This window comes from Gorilla gorilla, chromosome 1 (genome assembly GCF_029281585.2).
Source record: "Gorilla gorilla gorilla isolate KB3781 chromosome 1, NHGRI_mGorGor1-v2.1_pri, whole genome shotgun sequence".
Taxonomy (NCBI): domain Eukaryota; kingdom Metazoa; phylum Chordata; class Mammalia; order Primates; family Hominidae; genus Gorilla; species Gorilla gorilla.
Genome location: NC_073224.2, coordinates 121,543,300 through 121,569,087, shown reverse-complemented (window position 1 = coordinate 121,569,087; position 25,788 = coordinate 121,543,300). Strand labels below are relative to the sequence as shown.

General features: G+C 41.1%; 1 protein-coding gene across 4 annotated transcripts in view; it reads left to right on the top strand.

Annotated features, from left to right (window-relative positions):
- Positions 1 to 25,089, top strand: part of VTCN1 (V-set domain containing T cell activation inhibitor 1) — a 68,123-nt gene extending 43,034 nt beyond the window's left edge. For all 4 annotated transcript variants that reach the window (XM_004026434.5, XM_055355851.2, XM_055355849.2 and 1 more), the window contains exons 3-6: positions 11,238 to 11,585; positions 14,797 to 15,075; positions 20,898 to 21,067; positions 23,455 to 25,089. In XM_004026434.5, the coding sequence (XP_004026483.2) occupies positions 11,238 to 11,585; positions 14,797 to 15,075; positions 20,898 to 21,022 (752 nt within the window). In that variant the 3' untranslated portion in view covers positions 21,023 to 21,067; positions 23,455 to 25,089. The remainder of the gene's footprint in view (positions 1 to 11,237; positions 11,586 to 14,796; positions 15,076 to 20,897; positions 21,068 to 23,454) is intronic.
- Positions 25,090 to 25,788: the final 699 nt, after the last annotated feature.

Genomic DNA, 25,788 nt, shown 5'->3' with positions numbered 1-25,788 from the left:
TTTCTGAAATCACTAGCCTGTTTCATTGTAATATTGATTTCCTATGTTTCTGTTTCTGATCTGTTTCTGAATTCACTAGCCTGTTTCATTCTAATATTGATTTCCTATGTTAATTTATTTCTTTTCCTGTTCATAATTTCGGTTTTTTTTCTCTCTTTCTTTCTCTCTATTCTTCTCTCTTTCTCTTTTTCTTTCTTCTGCTCTTTCTCTCTCTCTCATATATTAAAATAGATTTATAAGGTATTGTTAGCTTTATAGTAGTTTTGAAAGAACCAGCTTTTAGCTTATTTATATTTTCTCTGATCTGTATTCCTATTTTACTAATTTTGGCTTTTATCTTTGTTAATATTCCTCTTCCTGCTTTACTTGGCCATCTTTCAATTCTTTTTCTACTGTCTCAAAATAAAGCAGCTCACAAGGAGTGTGAGTGCTTAAAAAAGCAGCTCACAAGGAGTATGTCCAAAAGGCCAATAAATAGCTTTTAGTAGATACTGCCATTCAGTTTTCCAAAGTGATGAGTCAATCTACTCTTCACCAGCAATGCATGAGAGATCAAGCTCTCCACACCCTCACCAATACTGGGTGTTGTGGAATTTTGTGGTTTTAATTTCTGTTTCCTGGTGACAGAGACTGAGTACATTTTCATATGCAAAACATAATGTGGAACTACAGAAGAGCACAAAAGAGTAAGTTCTGTATGATTCTATGCATATGAAGTTCAAAAACAGGCAAATGGATCTCTGCTGGTCAAAGGTAGAATAATGGTTCTTATTACCTTTGGGGACAACTAAGCAGGTAGCAGTGAGGAGGGGCATGAGGGCACTGCTGGGAGGGCAGTAAGGTTCTATTTCTTGGTGTGATGATGGTTACATGGAATAAAGTTATAATCATTCTTCAAGCTGTACAGTTATGATGTGTGGATTTTTATGTTTGTATACTTCAGTACAGACATACAAAAACATTTGTAAATGTATATATAAAAACATAAAATGCATATAATGTCATGTATGTATATATACATTTTATGTTTACATACATATATATTCTTTTTTTTTTTGAGACAGTCTTGCTCTGTCGCTCAGGCTGGAGTACAGTGTCATAATCTCGGCTCACTGCAGCCTCTACCTCCCAGCTTCAGGTTATTCTTCTGCCTCAGTCTCCTGAGTAGCTGGGATTACAGACGTGCACCACCACACCTGGCTAATTTTTTGTACTTTTAGTAGAGATGGGATTTTGCCATGTTAGCCAGGCTGGTCTCGAACTCCTGACCTCAAGTGATCCGCCCACCTCGACCTCCCATGGTGCTGGGATTACAGGTGTGAGCCACTGCTTTCTGATTTACATATATATTCTTTACAAGGAAATAAAATATAGACTGATAAACCAAATATTTTGGAATAACTTTTAAAGATAGTAATGCTAAAGTACATTTTGGTACCTTCCTCACTAAGGCTTAACTCTTTTTTTCTTTTTCTTTCTTTCTTTTTTTTTTTTTTTTGAGACAGAGTAGCTGGGATTACAGGCGCGCACCACCACACCTGGCTAATTTTTTGTATTTTTAGTAGAGACAGGGTTTCACCATGTGTAGCCAGGATGGTCTAGATCTCCTGACCTTGTGATCCACCCGCCTCAGCCTTCCAAAGTGCTGGGATTACAGGTGTGAGCCACCGCTCCAGGCCACTAAGGCTTAACTGTTAATTATAATTTACCCTATTCCTGATCTTATACATCACCTTCAACTAAAACCCTAGTATTTATTTGTCACTCTAAATCTTGATGACTAAACTTTCTTGGACCTAAGGCTCACTGGCTTTGCATCAGAACTCTTAGAGAGTTGTTTATCTTTTGGTTGTTAGTGGTGTTGACTCCCCTAGCAAGAATTTTCACAATATCATAACTTCCCTGTGTTAGTCAGCAGGTTTGCTACTTATATCTTTTCCTGTTGCATAGCGACAGCCACCTCAAGAACTGTACTCAGCTCCTTGAATGCACAGGGTGCTCCGTAAGTGCTTTTTGAATGGACAGTTGGATGGATGCATGGAGGTGTGAATAGATGGAAGTAATAGTCTGCTGAATCCAGTAATGTACCATCAAAAATTTAAAACTCTACTACTGCCAATAAAAAGGTGTTCTGCCTCCTTCCCATTTCACAGGGTAACAGCTGGTTATTTGGATAAAATGGGCAGTTTGTTAGTTTAATACTGTTTAGTTGGATTTTTTCAATTGCCTCTATTAAAAGGACTATAACCTTTATCAGAGATCATATTATCACATTTTAAATGAATTCAATAAAATGTTAGCTGGTTTAATATATAAGACATTGAAATTAAGCAAATAGCATTAAGCAGATGATGATATGTATTAGGCCGTTCTTGCACTGCTATAAAGAAATTCCTGAGACTGGGTAATTTATAAAGAAAAGAAGTTTAATTGGCTCACGATTCTGCAGGCTTTACAGGAAGCATGGTGCTGGCATCTGCCTGGCTTCTGGTGAAGCCTCAGGGAGCTTTCAGTCATGATGGACGGCGAGGGGAAACAGGCATGTCATATGTCGAAAGCAGGAGCAAGAGGGAGAGAGAGTGGTGGGGAGGTGCCACGTAAGTTTAAACGACCAGATCTCATGTGAACTCAGGGCCTGAGAGCTCACTTATCACCAAGGGGATGGCCCAAGCCATTTATAAGGGATCTGCCCCCATGACCCACACACCTCCCACCAGGCCCCTCCTCCAGTATAATATAATTGGGGATTATATTTCAACATGAGATGTGGGTGAAGACAAATATCTAAACTTTATCATGATGATAATATCTTTTGAATCCTTTCTTCATGCACTTCACTGTACTAAATAACTCTGCATGCACGATTTGCCTTACTACACACAACAAATAGGAGGTAGATGTTATTACTATGATGAGATGAGAAATGTGTGGAAGGACACACAACAGTCAGCAAGTGAGCATGGCTGTATTTCAAGCCTTGGGAATTTGTTTCCCGAACCTACACTCCTACCCATCACCCCATACCAATGACAACATTCACACAGAGTTGTAGTGGAGAAGGGTGTTTTATGGTTTGCCTTGCAGGCATGATTCCTGAGACCACAGCTTTTGAAAACATAAAACTTTTCCCCAATACAGAAAGAAATTCTATTTCTTTGTAACTCTCCTGATGCTGTATATGCCACCTTCTCATAGCCATCCTGCTCCTTACAAATTCTAAATAAAAACCCCAGAAAACATAAAATGCATTTGCGGTGGACCATTTGAAAGAGAGGTTGAGGGGTTCCAATCAGCCCCTGGTTAAAGGACAGCCCTTGTGGATAAGCCTTCGAGAAGGAAGGAGACATGATGGAAAGGCCCCTAACCATACCCAGCCCAGTCCCTGCGCTATCACGCACTCTCTGTCTTTGAACAGCTCTGTATAATGGAAGAATCTCAGAATCAGAGCCATTCCAATCTCAGAGCTCACACTAACTGTATATCCTTTGGGATACAACTTAAATGTTTCCTCATTGGTAAAATAGGCAGGGTCATTGTGAGAATTAAAGGAGAGTCCACTCACACACCTGTGTGTGATAAACAGCTGCCATTGTTATTTATGTTGATGCCATCAATGCTTTTAGTAAAAATGTGCTATTATTAACGCATTCATATAGCACCTCCTAGGAACTGCACAATTTCCTGGTCAACCAGGAAAGGCCTCCTTTGAAGCCACAGGATGCCGCCTCCTAATAATTGTTACAAACAAAACCTGGAACTCTAACATGTGTCCCGTATCGCCCCCGCAACCCCCACCCCCCTGCCAGAACTGGGAAGCTGTTGAAAGACCAAAGAATGACTTAGACAAGTCCAGTTTGGTGAGTAAATGAGTTTATTAGGACTTACATACAGGGCACTCCTGGGTGGCAGCAAGACAGCCCTAGAGATCTGTGCCATCTCCCATATCTAAACTGCTTTTAAGCTGGTTTTCTGGCTCTTTGCCTGCTGTGTGTTTGCAATGAGACTGTTTTTCTTGGTGTGTTCTCAGATACTGTCTGGGATGTTTAGGTTCTCAGGGACATCTGCTCCTCAGCTGGGCACCAAGGCCTTGGCTTACCACCCAGCTGTTGGGGTTCAAGCAGCAGACATACACCCTTAAATAACCTGGTGAGTGACCCATCACACTACAATAATGCTCCAGCTTCAGACACTGGATAAACCGACTAGGTGTGTGCTGATGACACCAAAATGGAAACATTGCACAGTTTATTTAGAAAATATTTGATCTGTCCAAAAAAACCTTCGAGTCATCTGAGAAAATAAACAGCTGTGGTCCTTTCTTACACGTATTTTCTGGTTTTTAGTTGTTTTGATTTTTAAGTGAAGTAGGGATATCTTCTTATTGGGTTGGCACTCTACATGTCTCAATCTGGCCCTGGGTATCAGCAAAGTATGGTAGAAAGGGCATAGGCTCAGGGCCAGACCAGGTTGTGTTTGACCCTGACTCTCCTAACAGCTAGATCCAAGGCATTCGGCAAGCCATTTAACCTCATGGAGTCTCTATCCTCATCCATAAATGGGTATAATGGTCATTCTTACTCTCTCATGGCTTAAAATGAGTCACTGTAAGCAAACATTTAATGAAATGTTGTTTTCCTTACCTCCTGGGGCTCTGATCTGCAATCTTTCCAAATGATTGTAGTTAATAATGGTTATCAATATCAATACTGATTTAAGGTTTAGCATGTGGCAATTCAGGTACTATATTTAGCACTTTACCTGCATTGTATCATTAAGTCCTTTCAGGAACCCTCTAAGGGAGCATCCCCATTTTACAGATTTTAAAAAATGATGAAATAAAGGGTTAGAAAACTTGACGAAGGTCACATATCCAATAAGTGGCAGAGCTGGGACTTCAACCCAGGCAGCCTGTACCTGTGCCATGTTCTCAAACACCATGTTCTGCTGCTTTCCTACATTGTTCCCGTATCTGGCCTTGCCCAGTGTCCTTTTAAATTTCTTCTCACGGAAGCAACTGTTCTCCCCACCCCACCATCTTCTTTGGCAAGAGTGACACTCACAGGTTTGACCCCAAGGTTAAGCTTTGCATTTCGACCTTGTAAACCATGTACTGTGGTGCCCATCTGGACAGCTGAGTTTTAGCAGATGCTGATGACCATCTGCTGAAGACATCTAGCATGCTCTCTATGCTACTGGAATGTACGAACCTGTCTTTCTGAGTCATTTCAAAGGATAGCTCATTTTCCAGGTTTTATCCAGTGCTGTAGGCTGCCCCAGCATCATAGTTTCTGTAAAGAATCCTTGTCTTGTGTTACCTATACCCCCACTTCAAGATATTCCTGCTCCTACAACGGAGCGCTGATTGAATAGTACTCCCACTGTGTGAACCCAGAGCTGCTCAGGTTTCGTCTTGCCCCTGCTTTAACAGCCCCACTTTCCTCATGCAGACAGGAGCTGTGGTAGTTAATTAGCCCTCACAAGCTGGATAATTAATTTTCAGTAAGTGGCTCAGTCTTCCAATTTTAAAGGGGTTTAATGAAATCTTAGAGGTAAATGAAATGCTTAAAATCTGTGCCCATTTAATAGCATTCTCTATCAATAGGTACCTGCCTCTAGCCCATCTCCATGGGGCCCTTTCGTCCTTTGACTCAACAAGTCACACAAGAATCTCTGGTGGAGTGAGTCTCCATCTCCAAAAAATAAAAAAAAAGAATCTCTGGTGGTCAGTAGGCCTGGAGAGTCATAGGAGGCCAGACGGCATAATCCTCCTTGAGCCTATGTTTGTTTGCAAGTCTGAATAGTTTCTTTTCTTGTGAGAAGTAATACTTACATGTGGTTGCTTGCAAATTAAATTTTATCACTTTTAACAGTCATTTATTCACTTAACAAACAAGTATTTTATTGACTGCTTTCCGGGTGCAAAGCAATGGCTAAGTCCCTGTGTTTTTTTTAAGTTCTCACTGGCTCTTATTTCTCTTCTTTATTTGACATTGGGGTGGAGGGGATTTAATCAACATTACACTCATTCCATCTGCCACATCATTAATGCAACCTTAAATGACTAGAACCTGCAGCAGGTCCCGAGGGCATTCCACAGCTGCCTTCTTTTAATCATTAACTTCTCTGGGAGATATTTCCACGGATTCCCTAACTGTGAGCTCAAGGCCAACATATTAAAATTAGTTCAGTAATACAATTACTGAACTAAGGTATGTCATTACCATTTCATTCTTTCCATAAACTGTGCTAATCATGTATTTTTTCTGAGAAGTAATTTTTCAATTCAACTTTAATGGCACTTTATCAACAACCATCGAATTTACCCTTGCTCTAACATAGTTGTATTTGATTCATGGTTTTATTGTGAACCTCTCAGTATTTTTATTGCCTTCCTTTTCATTGGATCACATTTCCCCAAAATTTAGGTGTGGTAATCCTGCCAAACGTCCCTTACTCCTACAATAATTTTAGCCTATCTCAAACAATGCTTTGATTTCTACTGATTTCCATTTATTTATTCATTCATTCATAAACTCAGCAAACATTATTTTTCTCTGCAGAAACATAGCTCTGGGCACTACAGGACTTACAGATAGGACTAAGACAGTTTCTGCTCTTGAAAAGCTCACAAACTAGTTCCAGAGATAGACTAGAGACCAGGTAGAGGGAGACAGCTGCTATAATAAAGGCCAAAAAGAAAAGAAGTTACGGGAAAGTAAAGAGAGAATCTACTAATTTTTCCTTTGGTGAATTAAAAGAAGGTTTCATGGGAGGGCTGCCATCTGAACAGACTTTGAATGTAAGTAGAATTTGCATAACTGGTGATAAAGAAGTGTGAGCTATGAATTAATAGGTACAAGATGAACAGGGGTGTGAAGGTGCATAGTGTAATTGTGTAACCCATGCTAGCCTGGGATGCCTTGGATATCATTCTCTAAGTAACAATACTTGCAAAGCAAACTGAATCTTTAAATCAATGTTCAAGAAAATACCAATGCAGGGAATGGAGGTGTGTTGTGTTCTTATTACATAGCAAAAACTTCATTTTGTCCTCTTTCATAATTTGTCTCCCAGATCTCCCACAGGAATGGCCATGCATGGCAGATGCTTCCAAAGTGTCTTTTCTCACGCTCTCAAGCCTCCAAAACATCCTTCCAAACCAGGCTATGTACTTGTTTTTGTCTCCTCTTCCTCCTTTTGTAGCTATAATTTTTCTTCCATCAGTAGCTTTCTGTTCTTTCTGCTGCAAATCCATCTAGATTAGCTTCTCCAGTTCTCTTCCTTATTCATTACCCTCATTTACTTTGTAGAGGTCTAGGAGTCAATGAGATGATTCCAACCCCTAATAGGCTGGAAGAGGAGAAGAGCCAAGGATATCCTTATGTTGATAATGTTTACCTCTCACATTAAAACAACAACAACAACAACAACAAACACGTCTGCTTTGTTTGTATGTTTTTTATTTAAGGCAGAAAATCAACAAATAATTTGATACAGATAGACAGAATGGACTATGAAAGGATGTAGTTGGAGAGAAGGCTGCAAAGACAGCAATAAGGGCTAATATGTATGGAGCATTTACTATGTACCAGGCAGTGTTTGGCTTTGAAGTCCAGGCTGGAAAATCTGAAATCCATTCCACAGCTCTTAGGAACCATTAAAGATGAGTGATTAGAAAACAGGTATGTTCAAATTGTACTGTAAGAAGGTCTACCTGTAGGATTAATGCATGTAAAATGGATTGGATGGAGGCGAAGATGAAAGGTAGAAATACCAATAAAGAAGCTGATAAGTCCAGTTAAGAAGTGCTCAGGACCCGTTATGTTGGGCTTTTTTGGCTATAAGAAAGAGAGACTTGTGCAGGCCACTTTAATATCAGGTGTTGTTTAAAGGATGTGCAGAGATTAGGACAGGAACTAGACCTGAACACCCCAGGATCCAAGACAGCTCTGGGGATGAAAGACTCTTTCCATTTTTCTCTCCCATGGTCTCTCCCCCATACTTCTTTGTGTCTCCTCCACTCTCCTCTTGGGCTCCAAGGCCATCTGCCCTTAGTTTCATATCCAAGCCACAGAAAGAGCCTCTCAAGAAGATTCAGTTAATTAAATCACCCCAATAGGTGTCCTCAGTCAGCAGCCCCCAGTGTACAATGAACAGCTGATTGATCCTTCCTTGACTGGGTAGGCTGTAGGCTGGCCAAGTGAGGAGGAAGCAGTTGGATACAGCTGGCACATAATTAATATTTCTACTGGTGGTATGTCAGTAGAGGAGAGGGTGGCTTTCATTTTAAACCAAAAATCAACTGAATTAAATACAGTTCCTCATTATGCTATAGCTAGCACTGTAAACTTGATCAAATCACTTATTTTCTCAATGCGTTAGTTTCTTTGTCATTCAAACAGAAATAAAAGTTACAGCACTTTAGAATTCAGCATTCTTCAGAATGACTAGGCCACATTTAGTTAACATGAGATTTCACTTCTGTGCCACTTATGGTTAACTGAGAATAACAATACCTTATATGTGTAATTACAGTTTGCAAATCAGGTTAATATCCATTTGATCTGATCCTCACAAGAAACCTTTAAAGTAGGTGATATAGTTTGGCTCTGTATCCCCACCCAAATCTCATCTTAAATTATACTCCCATAATTCCCATGTGTTGTGGGAGGGACCTGGTGGGAGATCATTTGAATCATGGGTGTGGTTCCCCCCATACTGTTCTCATGGTAGTAAATAAGTCTCACAAGATCTTATGGTTTTATCAGGGGTTTCTGCTTTTGCATCTTTCTCATTTTCTCTTGCCACTGCCATGTAAGAAGTGCCTTTCACCTCCAGCCATGACTCTGAGGCCTCCCCAGCCATGTGAAACTGTTAAGTTCAATTAAACCTCTTTTTCTTCCAAGTCTCGGGTATTTCTTTATCAGCACTGTGAAAATGGACTAATACAGTAAACTGGTACCAGTAGAGTGGGGCACTGCTGAAAAGATACCCAAAAATGTGGAAGCAACTTTGGAACTGGGTAACAGGCAGAGGTTGGAACAGTTTGGAGAGCTCAGAAGAAGACAGGAAAATGTGGGAAAATTTGAAACTTCCTATAGACTTGTTGAATGGCTTTGACCAAAAGCCTAATAGTGATATGGACAATAAGGTCCAGACTGAAGTGGTCTCAGATGGAGATGAGGAACCTGTTGAGAACTGGAGCAAAGGTGACTCTTGTTATGTTTTAACAAAGAGACTGATGATGTTTTGCCCCTGCCCTGGAGATTTGTGGAACTTTGAACTTGAGAGAGATGATTTGGGGTATCTGGTGGAAGAAATTTCTAAGCAGCAATGTATTCAAGAGGTAACTTGGGTGCTGTTAAAGGTATTCAGTTTTATAAGGGAAGCAGAGCATAAAAGTTCGGAAAATTTGCAGCCTGACAATGTGAAAGAAAAGAAAAACCCATTTTCTGAGGAGAAATTCAAGCTGGCTGCAGAAATTTGCATAAGTAATGAGGAGCTGAATGTTAATCCCCAAGACAATGGGGAAAATGTCTGCAGGGTATGTCAGAGGTCTTCATGGCTGCCCCTCCCATCACAGGCCTGGGGGCCTAGGAGAAAATAGTTTTGTGGGCCGGGCCCAGGGTCCCCATGCTGTGTGCAGCCTAGGGACTTGGTTCCCTGTATCCCAGCTGCTCCAGCTGTGCCCAAAAGGGTCTTGGGCCATGGCTTCAGAGGGTGCAAACCCCAAGTCTCAGCAGCTTCTATGTGGTGTTGAGCCTGTGAGTGCACAGAAGTCAAGAATTGGGGTTTGCGAACCTCCACCTAGATTTCAAAAGATGTCTGGAAATGCCTGGATGCCCAGGCAGAAGATTGCTGCAGGAGTGGGGCTCTCATGGAGAACTTCTGCTAGGGCAGTGCAGAAGGAAAATATGGGGTCGGAGCCCCAACACAAAGTCCCCCCTGGGGCACCACTTAGTGGAGCTGTGAGAAGACAGCCACTGTCCTCCAGACCACAGAATGGTAGATCCACTGACAGCTTGCACTGTTCTTCTGGAAAAGCAACAGACACTCAATGCCAGCCTATGAAAGCAGCTGGGAGGGAGGCTGCACCCTGCAAAGCCACAGGGGTGGAGCTGCCCAAGACCATGGGAACCCACCTCTTGCATCAGCATGACCTGGATGTGAGACCTGAAGTCAAAGGAGATCATTTGGAGCTTTAAAATTTTGGACTTGCATAGGCCCTGTAACTACTTTGTTTTGGCCAATTTCTCCCATTTGGAATGACTGTATTTACCCAATACCTGTACCCCCATTGTATCTAGGAAGTAACTAGCTTGATTTTGATTTTACAGGATTATAGGTGAAAGGGACTTGCCTTGCCTCAGATGTGACTTTGGACTGTGGACTTTTGAGTTAATGCTCAAACAAATTAAGACTTTGGGGGACTGTTGGGAAGGCATGATTGGTTTTGAAATGTGAGAACATGAGATTTGGAGGGGCCAGGGATGGAATGATATGGTTTGGCTGTGTCCCCACCCAAATCTCATCTTGAATTATACTCTCATAATTCCCATGTGTTGTGGGAGGCACCTAGTGGGAGATAATTTGAATCATGGGGGCAGTTTCCCTATACTGTTCTTGTGGTAGTGAGTAAGTCTAATGAGATCTGGTGGGTTTATCAGGGGTTTCTGCTTTTGCATCTTTCTCATTTTTCTCTTGCCACCACCATGTAAGAAGTGCCTTTTGCCTCCCTCCATGATTCTGAGGCCTCCCCAGCCATGTGGAACTGTAAGTCCAATTAAACCTCTTTTTCTTCCCAGTCTCAGGTGTGTCTTTATCAGCAGCATGAAAATGGACTAATATAGTAGGTAAGACAGACATTGTTACCTCCAATTTTCTAAGATCCAAGGAGGTTACATGACTTATTGAAGGTTACATGGCTATTAAGTGACAAAGCCAAGACTTGAATTTTCATCTTCAAACCCCAAGTCCAATGTGTTCTCAAGGTTTGGGTTACTTGGTCTTACATAAGCCATTATATATGACAGATCTGCTATATATATATATATATATATATATATCAAAATGATTGTCTTCCTGCTCTTTCTCTTCTTGTCTTCTTATTGCCTCTCATGTTCTTCTGTATTTTTAATTTATCACAGAAGTCTCTGTCTGGCTTTCAGCAATGAAGGGTTTGGTTGTAGAAGTTCCAAGGCTTCCCTTAGCATTGATCTTTGCTTCCTGAACTGCAGGGAGACACTCCATCACAGTCACTACTGTCGCCTCAGCTGGGAACATTGGGGAGGATGGAATCCTGAGCTGCACTTTTGAACCTGACATCAAACTTTCTGATATCGTTATACAATGGCTGAAGGAAGGTGTTTTAGGCTTGGTCCATGAGTTCAAAGAAGGCAAAGATGAGCTGTCGGAGCAGGATGAACTGTTCAGAGGCCGGACAGCAGTGTTTGCTGATCAAGTGATAGTTGGCAATGCCTCTTTGCGGCTGAAAAACGTGCAACTCACAGATGCTGGCACCTACAAATGTTATATCATCACTTCTAAAGGCAAGGGGAATGCTAACCTTGAGTATAAAACTGGAGGTGAGTTACTTTTGGAGAGAGATTTTTTAAAGCACCAAAAGTATTTGAGGCTAAAGATTATGAGTTGCTTATGAAATATGTTGTGACCAATATCAGACAATGATGCTCCCAATTCTGCTAACAGCTATTTTTGCCATTTTATGGCCAAGGCCCACACCAACCCCAAAAGTAGCCAACTATAAGAGAGGCCTTAAAAATCTTTTGTTCTGGGTTCTCTCTGCTTCAGAATTTCCAGGTGTGTTCTCTATTCAACAAAATAAATGTAGTTTCTTTTGTGGTAGCCCCTGGTACAGCTAATAAGAGCAGCCTAGCCTGGGACATTTCCATGCTAAGTAGACCCAAGCCCAATCCTGAAATCAGTATCTTCAGAGACTCATGGCAGTGAGTGCATTTTAGAAGTTCAAAGGGAACTAACCAAAACAAAAACAACATTGTCCTATAAACTCATTAATTCCCCTTCCCCTGCAACAATGAAATCCACCCTTTGTTGCCAACCCAATTTAACATATGTTTTCTGAATGTATATACAAGGGACTCAGGTACTGTGAGGAGTACAAAGATGATTAAACAGATTTCCCCTACCCTTACAGAGCTCATAATATAGATCTCACAGAGTTAGGGGTCAGGACAAAGATAATAAAAGTCTGTAAATGATAATAATTAGTAAAGTGTATCAAATGCTTTAAGAGAAATATAAATGGAGTGATTGAGAAGAAGAGAGAGATCCCGTTCAAATGCATAGGAGGGAAGGGATGGGAAAGCCCCCTGGAGAAGCTGGCATTTGAGGGGAGCCTTGAAGGATAGACAGAAACCGGGCCTTTCCAGCCTAAACTAGTATGCACAGGTCTTTCTTGCACACCTCATAACATGTATATGCAATGACTCGAAGCTCAGATCTAGAATCAGACCTGTGTAAGTACAGTGGCCTGGGCAAAGCAACCTCTCTGAGCCTCAGTTTCTTCATCTTAAAATGGGGTCATGTCAAAGGGATACTGGAGCCAACTGAAAGAGGTTCCAATGGCAAAGCTGGAACAATTTAAGCAACAAAATAAGTAACATAGTATTGAATTATAACTCAAAGGTATAGAATAAATACATATGACTTCATACTTATTTAAATAAATGAGGGATATGAAACAAATTCCCCTTACAGATGAATTCCAAATTATTTATTTAGATCTCTTCCCTCCAAAAAGTGGAGCTTGAAACCTTCCCTACCCCACTCAGGGTATATTGGACTTAGTGAAGTCCAGCTTCCAAAGAAATCCGGCAAACACTGCTTTAGCCAGGTGATCCAGGTTAACATCATTAATAAGTCATGTTAACAGCATGTACCTTCTGATATAATGTGATGGGAAGGGCACTTTACCTCCTGTGCTCTTCCTCTCTAAAACCTGTAACCTCAGTCTAATCAGGAGAAAGCATCAGATGAATTCCAACAGAGGGGCAACCTACAGAATACCTAACCAGTACTCCTCAGAACTGTCAAGGTCATGGAAAATACCTAACCAGTACTCCTCAAAATACCTAACCAGTACTCCTCAAAATACCTAACCAGTACTCCTCAAAACTGTCAAGGTCATGGAATATACAGAAAATTGGGAAAACATGACAGACTAGAAGAAACTCAGGCAACATGATGACTAAAAGCATGGTGGTGTTCTGGAAGGAATCTTGGAACAGAAAAAGAACATCAGTGGAAAAACTGTTGAAATACAAATCAAATCTGGAATTTAGTTGATAGTAATATACCATTGGTGGTTTCTTCGTTTTTTCTTTTTTTTCTTTTCTTTTTTTTTTTTTGAGATGGAGTTTTGCTCTTGTTGCCCAGGCTGGAGTACAACAGCACGATCTCAGCTCACAGCAACCTGTACCTCCCGAGTTCAAGTGGTTCTCCTGCCTCAGCCTCCCAAGTAGCTGGGATTACAGGCATGCACCTCCACAGCCGGCTAATTTTGTATTTTTAGTAGAGACTGGGTTTCTTCATGTTGGTCAGGCTGGTCTCAAACTCCCGACCTCAGGTGATCTGCCCACCTCAGCCTCCCAAAGTGCTGGGATTGCAGGCATGAGCCACCACGCCTGGCCTCCAGTTTCTCAGTTTTGACTAATGCACATTGGTTAAGATGTTGACGTTAGAGGAAACTGGGTGAGGCCTATGCCAGAACTCTATACCTTCTATGCAACTTTTCTGTACACGTGAAATTATTTCAAAATTAAAAGTTGAGTTTTTTTTAATGGGGATGATAGTATTCACAGGAGTGTTGTGAGGATCAAATGAAATAAGGTCTGGAATACAGTACTGGCACAGAATATACCCTCAATAAATGTTGGTTCATTGTCATGTAAACTTAGTTTCCCACATCATCACCCAAGAGCGTGTTCCCTGCCTGCTCCGAGCATGAGTCTTGTCTCCCCTGCTAGAGAACAGACTCCTTAAGGGTTAGGCAAGGGCTTTCCTTTTACTACTTACTCAGCACCAGCTCAGTCCCAGGTAAAGGAAGACGCCAAATAAATTAATAAATTATATTTTACCCCAATAAAAAGTCCAGGCTTAAACATTTTTCCACAACTGTCTCTCTGCCTGGATATGGGGGAAGCTAAGTCTTAATTTCAAAATGCAGTTAACTCTCCTGCGAGGAGAATTACCTTGGAGGAAAACAAATGTCTGTTTCTATCCCTGGATACCAGAGCTGGACAATCTCTACCCAAGGAAACTCCAAATCCCTGTGATGACAAAGCTTGTGGATGGAATTTCTGTGGGTGATAGATGAATGCTGTTTGTTTCTTCTTTCTCCTTCTCCCTACCCACCCTAACTTTATCCTCCAGGGAGAAAAATACATAAAATCCAAAAGCTTCACAGATCCCTAGGAAAATGCCTAATTTCCCTAAGGGATAAGCTTTTTTATGACCACTGAAGTTCCTCTTACTTGGAGAAAATTTTCTATTGTAACAATAATATACCTAGAATTTAGGTCCTTGGGGTTTGTGATTGGCCAAAGGGTTGTGATGTATAGCAATACTATGAGCAAATAATTTTTCGCACCTGTAATACAATGGGCCATACACAGGTGGACCTCTGAGGAAGTACTGAGTAGCTTCAATGATTAAAAAAAAAAAATGACTGCATTTTTAAGATCTAGTGCTTCAAAGGCTATATTGTCTTATGTGTCTGATTTTGGCATCTGCCCTTTCTGACTTTTGACCCTGCAGCCTTCAGCATGCCGGAAGTGAATGTGGACTATAATGCCAGCTCAGAGACCTTGCGGTGTGAGGCTCCCCGATGGTTCCCCCAGCCCACAGTTGTCTGGGCATCCCAAGTTGACCAGGGAGCCAACTTCTCGGAAGTCTCCAATACCAGCTTTGAGCTGAACTCTGAGAATGTGACCATGAAGGTTGTGTCTGTGCTCTACAATGTTACGATCAACAACACATACTCCTGTATGATTGAAAATGACATTGCCAAAGCAACAGGGGATATCAAAGTGACAGGTGGGTTCCTCCATGCTTTTGTATGGATTTACTGGGGAAAGAGTAAAATCTAAATTAAAATTTAACTTCATTAATAGATATATACCAAGGCACAAAAATCTCTAGAGTCCTCTTCACTAAGAATTTGATCACTCAATTCTCGTTGAGATTGTATTACATAAGAGAAAGCCCAACACGAAACAATATGTATGGCATATAGGTCAAAGATGGCAATTAGGTTTCATCTTGTATGCTTTCTCATTGACTGGTTGTCTGGAGAACACTGTTTAGGATTCTGAGGCTCTGTGTAACTCAGTAGGACTACCTTGCTACAGCAGTGAGGAAGTGATAATTACTTGACATCTTTGATATGTTCAGCTGGACTTCAAGCCCTCCAAAACTTAGGCTAGAAACCAAGGTTTGGTTCCACCCTGCCTTTGAGAAGGCTGTGAATCTGAAGACTAAAAGTCTGGAGTCTGACTTAGTTTTATTCATCCCTCATGGGACTGACTCATGATCCCACTAATATTGGCTCAAGATTAATCTGAAACCCCTAGATGGAACTGGTCTCCCAGCACCCTAGCTGAGAGCTGGCTGAAAAGACCCAGCACCCTAGTCTCCCTGCAGTGCTTCAGTGCATACAAAACCTTAGGTTGAGCTAGTATCAAGAAAATGCATAGACTGAATTCTGACTTTTAAGACCATCCTTCCTGGGGCTAAATTGGATTCAAACTGTAGTGAAAGAAGTATGTCAGGAGGCTGCCGTTTAAATCAAGCCTAGCTCTGGGCACAAAATACCTTACACATTATAAGTACACTATAAATGTTTGCTGAATCTAACTGAGTAAATCATATTCTTATGATTTTTTAATTTAAAATTATACATATGAACCCAAAATTATCTACAACTCGGATATATCAATTTAAAAAATAAATTACACACACACACACAAAAGTAACCTATGGAATGGGAGAAAATATTTGTAAATCATTTTAAGGGGTTTCAATCCAGAATATATTAAGAACTCCTACAACTCAACAACAACAAAAATCAAATAACCTCATTTTAAAATGGGCAAAGTACTTGAAGAGACATTCAACCCAAGATGATATAAAAATAGCTAAAAGGCAAATGAAAAGATGCTCAACATCACTAATCATTGGAGAAATGCAAGTCAAAACCGCAATGAGATATCACCTAATGCCCATTAGGGTGGCTACTCTAAAAACAAAATAAGGCAAAAACAGAAAATAACATGTTGGTGAGGATGCGGAAAAATTGGAACCCTCATGCACTGTTGGTGGGACTGTAAAATGGTGCAACTTCTATAGAAAATAGTATAAAGTGTCATCAAAACAATTAAAAAAAAGAACTACTGAGAGATGAAGCCAGCCGGACTTCGTGGGTCGAGTGGGGACTTGGAGAACTTTTCTGTCTAGCTAGAGGATTGCAAATGCACCAATCAGCACTCTGTCTAGCTAAAGGATTGTAAATGCACCAATCAGCAGTCTGTAAAAATGAACCAATCAGCACTCTGTAAAATGGACCAATCAGCGCTCTGTAAAATGGACCAATAGGCACGAAGTGGGCGGGGCCAAATAAGGGAATAAAAGCTGGCCACCCGAGCCAGCAGCAGCAACGCGGTAGGGCTGCTGTCTGCGATGTGGAAGGTTTGTTCTTTTGCTGTTCACAATAAATCTTGCTGCTGCTCACTCTTTGGGTCCACACTAGCTTTAAGAGCTGTAACACTCACTGCGAAGGTCTGCAGCTTCATTCCTGAAGTCAGTGAGACCACGAACCCACTGGGAGGAAGGAACAACTCCAGATGAGCCATATCTGAACATCTGAAGGAACAAACTCTGGACACACTATCTTTAAGAACTGTAACACTCAGGTCGGGCACGGTGGCTCACACTTGTAATCCCAGCACTTTGGGAGGCTGAGGTTGGCGGTTCACGAAGTCAGCAGATTGAGACCATCCTGGCTAACATGGTGAAACCGCCTCTCAACTAAAAAAAAAAAAAAAAATACAAAAAATTAGCCAGATGTGAGGGCGGGCACCTGTAGTCCCAGCTACGCGGGAGGCTGAGGCAGGAGAATGGCGTGAATCCGGGAGGCGGAGCTTGCAGTGAGCCAAGATTGCGCCACTGCACTCCAGCCTGGGCAACAGAGCAAGACTCCATCTCAAAAAAAAAAAAAAAAAAAACTGTAACACTCACCGCGAGGGTCTGCGGCTTCATTCTTGAAGTCAGTGAGACCAAGAACCCACCAGAAGGAACGAATTCCGGACACACTATCATATGATCTAACAGTCCTGCTTCTGGGTATGCCTTCAAAAGAATTCGGAGTCTGAATGAGATATTTGCACACCCATGGTCACAGTAGCACTATTCACGAAAGTCAACAGATAGAATCAACCCAAAATGTCCGTTAGTAGATGAGTAGATAAACAAAATGTGGTATACACATGCAATAGAATACCATTCAGGCTCAAAAAGGAAGGAAATCCTATCATATGCTATGACATGAATGAACTTTCAGGACATTATCTATGTGAAATAAGCCAGTCACAAAAAGACAAATACTATATGATTTAAACAAAGCATCTAAAGCAGTCAAATTCACAGAAACAGAAAGTAGAATGGTGGTTAGCAGAGGGCAGGGTGGAGGAGTTGAAGGAGAAAGGTTTTTGTTTAATGAGTATAGAGTTTCAGATTTGCAAAATGAAAAAGTTCTAATGATTTGTTTTATAACAATGTGGATATACTTAACACTACTGAACTGTACACTTAAAAATGGTTAAGGTGGTAAATTTTGTTGTTTTTACTGCAATTTTTAAAAAGTAATTAAAAAATTACATATGAGAGCGAGAGCTCTTGCACCATCTTGAGGAACAAATTGGCAACTATCCTGGTTAGGATTATTAGTTGCCTGTAACAGAAATCATTATAAATAAATCTAGTCTGAAAGGGAAATGTAGGAAGTGTACTAGAATGTTGTGGAACCAAAGACAGGAAGTTCAGTTGACTTCAGGATCAACTGGAACCAGGAACTTAAATCCCATTGAGATTCTTTGTCTCTCATTTCTACTTAATTCTCTCTTTACTCTCTTGTTTTAGTCCGTATGGCAAGACGTGATTGCCAAGCATTCCTATATTTAAAAATCTTTTACTCAAGAGAGTGGTGAGACTGAACCGCAATTCATCAGTCTCATTCTACATTCCCAGGAAGGACTTCGACTCAACTTGGGTCAGCTGCCCATACCTAGGCCAATGAGGCAGTATCTGATGAAAGGCCTTCCCAGAAGAGAAGGAGGGACTGAAGTATTGGTCATTTAAAACAATGGGTGCTGACAACAGTATCTCAGTCCAGTTCCCAGTAAAAAGCTCCAAGCTGTGTAAATAATGTCTTCTAGTAGCAAGGGCCACAACTGAACAAGACCATAGACATTGAGCACACCTTTTATTCAATTAACAGATCTGTCTTCTTTACATGTTTGTTGGATACATCAAAACAAGTGTTCGAAGTGTCAGGCTAGGATGAAATACAACTTTTGGTAGCTCAAAATTAAGAAAATAGCAGAATTTCTTATTGTTATAGACAAAGTAGGTGCTCCATGCATGTTTTTAAACGAGTAGGGCCATGGGATTTACATATTGTGTTCTCTACCTGTACTGCTAATTTAGGTCATTCATTTAACAAATATCTATTGTGTGCCAAGTACGTTCAGAGTACTTTTTTAAGCCCCCTGAGATACTGAAATGAGTAGCATAAGTATCGAAAGAGAAGTTAATCACAGTGTAGATTTAGTACCTATGGGAAAGAGTTGTTAATTATGACTGAAGTGGATCCATAGATAAGGCAGAGTTCAGGCTGGGTTTTGAAGAAGAAAAAAAATGGTTTGGATAAAATGGGAAGACATGAAGTCAGGAGCTTACAGTAATGGTCTGGGGGAGAAATTATGAGAGTATTAACTGGAGCAGAGGCAATGGGAAAGAAAAGGGGGCAGAATCAAAAGTTGCATAAACAAAATAATGTACAGTCCTTGGTGATGCAAATGTGAAAGTCAAGAGAAATCACAAGTCAAAATGGGTTTGATATTTCTACCCAGGATACTTAGGAGGTTGGTGATGCTACCAGAAAAAAAAAAACCCACCCCAAAACATAGGAGCAATATGTGTGGGGAGTAGATAAGGGTTTTAGAGATGTGGAGTTTGAAATGCCCATAGTGTACCCAGGTAGAGATGCCCAGTGCTTAGCACAATAGCCAGCGTGTGATAGGTTTTGGGGAGAACACTACACCCTTACTCCATATATTTCCTTTTATGAGAAGGGATCCCCACCAGTGTCATCTTTTTAGCCTCTCTCTTCCTCCCTCTTTCACTCTTCCCCAGAGAACAAGGAATTAATTTATCTGATTGATAAGTATATTAGGAGCAGCTGGACATAAGTAGCTCAGCTCCTTCTTTTTCTTTTTGTTTTTGCTAACTCTCAGGAAGCCCGTGTACATTCTGCTGTGCTCCTGCAGGCCGTCAGTTGTTCAGGGGTAGAATCTGCTCCTGCAGGAGACTTGCACCAGTCTGGTTCTGTCTGACAGTGGGGAGTCTCGGCTGTAGCCCACTTGCCTACCTACAAAGCTTCATTCTCTATTAACATATTTTCAGCACTAAAGGTGATATTTTGATCTTCCAGTTGCCTTATTTTTTTGACCTTCTCTTTAATTGGTTCAGAGCTAAGCTGGGGAAGAGGCTGTTATTTATTGCACTCCTTTGAACCCCAATAGTAGGTACTCAGAAATATTTACTGAATAATTATGTTTTTAAATGACATATCTAGCAGCAACTGGAAATCTAGATATGGAACTCAGGACAGAGTTCAAACTAAGGAGGTAGACTTGGAAATGACCAGCATGAAAGTGATATTTATTAGGCTTGAGTGATGTTGGCTTTATTGTCGTTTTATTTATTTACTCAGAAATATTTACTGAATAATTATGTTTTTAAATGACATATCTAGCAGCAACTGGAAATCTAGATGTGGAACTCAGGACAGAGTTCAAACTAAGGAGGTAGACTTGGAAATGACCAGCATGAGAGTGATATTTATTAGGCTTGAGTGATGTTGGCTTTATTGTCGTTTTTACGGCCAATACTTATGGAGTGCTTATTATGGGCCAGATACTGTTCTAAGTGCTTTGCATGCATTAACTCATTAATCCTCATAAGAACCCTATGAAGTAGGTTATTAGTATTCTAGCCCTATTTATAGATGAAGAAACTGGAGCACATACATTGAGTAACTTGCCTAAAGTCACACAGCTGGTAATTGACAGAGCTGAAATGAAATAAAAGAGATAGGATTGTCTAGGGAGGAAATTGAGCAAAAGAAGTATGGTTTCATTTCTTTACATCTACCATTCTCTGCTTCAGAATGAGAATAATACTTCCTAGACACTTTATAGTGGTATGATGAAAGCTAATGTAATGACATGGATCCTGTAAAGATCACTGCCTGGAGGGAAAATGCGTCTCAAGCCAAGAACTGGCCATGGCTGTTTGTTTAGCCTATTCTTTATTTGGTAACCCATAACAATCTCTTATTGGTATAGTTTTTCATTTGGCTGAGTGTTCACTGGAGTGGACCACAGAATGGAATTTTCTTTGAAGAGAGAGAGAGCTCTACTTTTAAGCCAGTTACGGAGAGGTGGGCAAAGGGGTAAAAAATTGCCTGAATTAGGAACAACTTGTTCTGTTTTTCAGGTACTTTTCTTTGCTAACCAGTCATATGAAGAAGACATCCAGCTTCTCCTGTATGACCCTAAACTTTTTCTCTCACTTCACAGAATCTGAGATCAAAAGGCGGAGTCACCTACAGCTGCTAAACTCAAAGGCTTCTCTGTGTGTCTCTTCTTTCTTTGCCATCAGCTGGGCACTTCTGCCTCTCAGCCCTTACCTGATGCTAAAATAATGTGCCTCGGCCACAAAAAAGCATGCAAAGTCATTGTTACAACAGGTGAGATTAATCACAAATAGTGTGGGATATTGGTTCTGTGGGTGCTTGTGCTCCTAATGAGAGTCGGATAGCCTTCAGCATCAGCCACAGAAAGAAACATTTAATGACACCAGGGCTGTGACATTATTTCCACTAGTACTGGGAAAGGTAATCATTTGTTAGGTCAGCAAACAGCATAGACTTCATTGACAGACCCATAGGAAAAATAACATACAATTCAAGTATTTATGTAAATTCAAATACCTTTTAAGTTACTCAGTCATCAATGAAGGCAAAATAACTTGTTGAAGAGAAAGAGATATTTAGCCCTGACTAATTACCCTGGATTCTACTGTTATTTATAAAGCATATCATCATTCACATAAAACCCCTCCCTGCCCTTCCAGCCGGCCCCTGTGGACAGTTGGCAGATGACTCATCAACTAGCCCTCCTGCTGAGATTTCCTTCTCACTTCAGTCCTCTGGCTCCAACTATTATTAGGATATTTCCTTTTGAATATTCTTCTGTATATGAAATGTGTATAAAGCTGAGATCATGAAGTTCCAGTCGATACTCCCATATTACTCAGTGGCATCCCCACCAAGCCTCCCTGGTTACAGCCTCAGAGCTATTTTTGTCTCCCCTCTGTCCCGCATGTCAATTTCTTATCAACCCCTACCTATCACATTTTCCCCTGTGTTGCCTCTCAGATTGACCCTAATCCAGCCTTCATCATCTCACACCCAGACTGGTTTTGAAACACTGTACCTGCTCCTTCCTTTCCCTGTTTTAGCTGATAGGAAACACGGTGCCAGAATCAAAGTATTCTGAAACACGATTTCATCATAGCCTTCCTTTGCTCCGGAGCCTAAAGTGACTCTCTGGGCATAACTATATCGAAGTCAAAGTCACAGACGCATACCTACCCACCATTACTACCTACCACTACTGCTGCCTACCACTACCTGCTAACTACCATTACTTTCTGGTCGTGCTCCCTCCGTCACTGTCTTTTCCTAGAAATCTTCTCTACTCTATGGCAATTTATACCCACTACTTCCTTTATCCATTTTAGGAAAATTCTTCCTAGCTTATATCCCACCTTCCCAAGAGTCTTTGTATTTTATATCCTCTTGGCATGCATGTATGATTTATATCTTACACTCTCCAGGGTACATGTATTCCTTGCCTACATTGCTAAGTCCTCAGAGGCAGGTAAAGATCTGTTGATCTGCTTCTTTTCATTCTTTCTCTTGTTCTCCAAGATTTCACTATAGTGCAGTGAACAAAGGAGATTCTTTGTAAGGAAACCCGCCAGTTTTCATCATTTCCAATCCTCCACAGTTGTCAGCAGAGATTTCCCTAAGGAAACTGTCCCTTGGGAATCTCACTAGTAGAGGGAAAAGCACTTTTTTCTTTCCTTGATTCCCCACAACACTGCAAATGAGTGTTTAATAACCTGCAACTAAATAATATGTCCTATATAACACAGCTGACTCATCTTTACCTTGTATTCCCTTAGAGTAATAATTTACAGCTTTAAAAAAATATCCACAACATACATCTAATGGATAATGTTCACATGCAGCAGACGTAGGCTTATATACAATTACGCAGTTAGCTGCAGTCCACCTCTTTCTCCCTGGCACCATAGAGGAATAACCATAAATCAAGTAGATTTTTTAAAGTAAACGAATAAGGCTGGGCATGGTGGCTCACACCTGTAACCCCAGCACTTTGAGAGGCCAAGATGGGAGGACTGCTTGAGCCCAGGAGTTTAAAACCAACCTGGGCAATATGGTGAGACCCCCATCTCTACAAAAAAATTTAAAAATTAGCCAGGCGTGGAGGTCCACCTGTGGTCCCAGCTACTCAGGAGGCTGAGGTGGAAGGATTGCATGAGCCCAGGAGGTTTCAGCTGCAGTGAGCCAATGTTTGCACCACTGCACTCCAGCCTGGGCAACAGAGTGAGACCCTGTCTCAAAAAAATAATGATAAAAGTAAATGAATAGAACATTATTTGAGACACACATTATAATGGGTAATGGCATTTTAGGCCACACACACTCCCTGGTTAGGAATTGAGGCAGAAACCACCTTTCCACCTCTATTCAGGAGCCTGCCCAGACTCCTCTCGGTTCTCATTTACTATAAGGACCCATCTCTTCTCTTCCTTGAGACTGCCACTGGGATGATACCCCCTTAAGGAGAGATTCAAGCCATCTCTTTTTCCCCAGCAACCCATGGGACCATGTGGCCTCAATAGAACAACGTCAAAATACTGAAAAATAAGCCCCTTTCTAAACAAGAGATACACCACGCAGTGGCAGGGAAGCTCTCAGTTCTCAATAATTGTTTTGTGAATGGCTATAATGGTATCTTATTGCTGTTATTTCCACAATCCCAGGGATCTACAGAACTATTTCACCAGCAGATATTGACCTAGTTTTATATTTCTGGGAGGAAATGAATTCGTATCTAGAAGTCTGGAGTGAACAAACAAGAGCAAGAAACAGAAAGAAGCCAAAAGCAGAAGGCTCCAATATGAACAAGATAAATCTATCTTCAAAGACATATTAGAAGTTGGGAAAATAATTCATGTGAACTAGACAAGTGTGTTAAGAGTGACAAGTAAAATGCACGTGGAGACAAGTGCATCCCCAGATCTCAGGGACCTCCCCCTGCCTGTCACCTGGGGAGCGAGAGGACAGGATAGTGCATGTTCTTTGTCTCTGAATTTTTAGTTATATGTGCTGTAATGTTGCTCTGAGGAAGCCCCTGGAAAGTCTATCCCAACATATCCACATCTTATATTCCACAAATTAAGCTGTAGTATGTACCCTAAGACGCTGCTAATTGACTGCCACTTCACAACTCAGGGGCGGCTGCATTTTAGTAATGGGTCAAATGATTCACTTTTTATGATGCTTCCAAAGGTGCCTTGGCTTCTCTTCCCAACTGACAAATGCCAAAGTTGAGAAAAATGATCATAATTTTAGCATAAACAGAGCAGTCGGCAACACCGATTTTATAAATAAACTGAGCACCTTCTTTTTAAACAAACAAATGCGGGTTTATTTCTCAGATGATGTTCATCCGTGAATGGTCCAGGGAAGGACCTTTCACCTTGACTGTATGGCATTATGTCATCACAAGCTCTGAGGCTTCTCCTTTCCATCCTGCGTGGACAGCTAAGACCTCAGTTTTCAATAGCATCTAGAGCAGTGGGACTCAGCTGGGGTGATTTCGCCCCCCATCCCCAGGGGAATGTCTGAAGACAATTTTGGTTACCTCAATGAGGGAGTGGAGGAGGATACAGTGCTACCACCAACTAGTGGATAGAGGCCAGGGATGCCGCTCAACCTCCTACCATGTACAGGACGTCTCCCCATTACAATTACCCAATCCGAAGCGTCAACTGTGTCAGGGCTAAGAAACCCTGGTTTTGAGTAGAAAAGGGCCTGGAAAGAGGGGAGCCAACAAATCTGTCTGCTTCCTCACATTAGTCACTGGCAAATAAGCATTCTGTCTCTTTGGCTGCTGCCTCAGCACAGAGAGCCAGAACTCTATCGGGCACCAGGATAACATCTCTCAGTGAACAGAGTTGACAAGGCCTGTGGGAAATGCCTGATAGGATTATCTTCAGCTTGTTGAGCTTCTAAGTTTCTTTCCCTTCATTCTACCCTGCAAACCAAGTTCTGTAAGAGAAATGCCTGAGTTCTAGCTCAGGTTTTCTTACTCTGAATTTAGATCTCCAGACCCTGCCTGGCCACGATTCAAATTAAGGCAACAAACATATACCTTCCATGAAGCACACACAGACTTTTGAAAGCAAGGACAATGACCGCTTGAATTGAGGGCTTGAGGAATGAAGCTTTGATGGAAAAGAATACTTTGTTTCCAGCCCCCTTCCCACACTTTTCATGTGTTAACCACTGCCTTCCTGGACCTTGGAGCCACGGTGACTGTATTACATGTTGTTATAGAAAACTGATTTTAGAGTTCTGATCGTTCAAGAGAATGATTAAATATACATTTCCTACACCATTGTCTGCCTGGTTTGTCAAAAAAAGTGAGTGAAGGGAAGATGGACTAAAAAGCCATAGAGCAGGTTCTAAAGATTAGTACCTAACACTTAACAGGCCTTCAATAAATGTTTGTTGAGTGAATGGGTAAATGAATGGGAGGAAAGATAAGACTGTGAGTATGGGCTGAGTGGCTGGGTCTAGTTTCTTAGTGAAATTCCACTGGGCTTATACCAGCCTGGCACATTTCCATCTTGGGAGATACCAGTAGCAATGGGCTTCAGGCAGATACATGTAGGAGAGTACATACAGGTGGACAAACTAATTGCTCTAGTGTCAAGAAATCTGACTTTCACTACTGAGCAATTATTAAATTCTCAAACATTAGAGCTGTAAAAAACTCAAAGTCATCTTTTCTAGTCTTTTAATTTTTCAGATAAAGACCCAGAGACTCAGGGTAAAAGAAATGTAACTGGCTATGCTCAGATTTTATAACATTATAAAAGCCACACTGGTAATTGGTAGAGAGATGTAATCTACAGAAAATTTAATTGCCAAATGGCAAATTCCCAGAGGATTTTTAGACCAACTTTGCCCTGTTGCATTCCCAGTTTGGTCCCAATATAGGCCTTCTGCAAGAAGAGATCAATGCCGAACCAAACTGAGAAAGCAAACTGTGAAAGCATGAACAATCCCGGCCCAGATTAATTATTTGG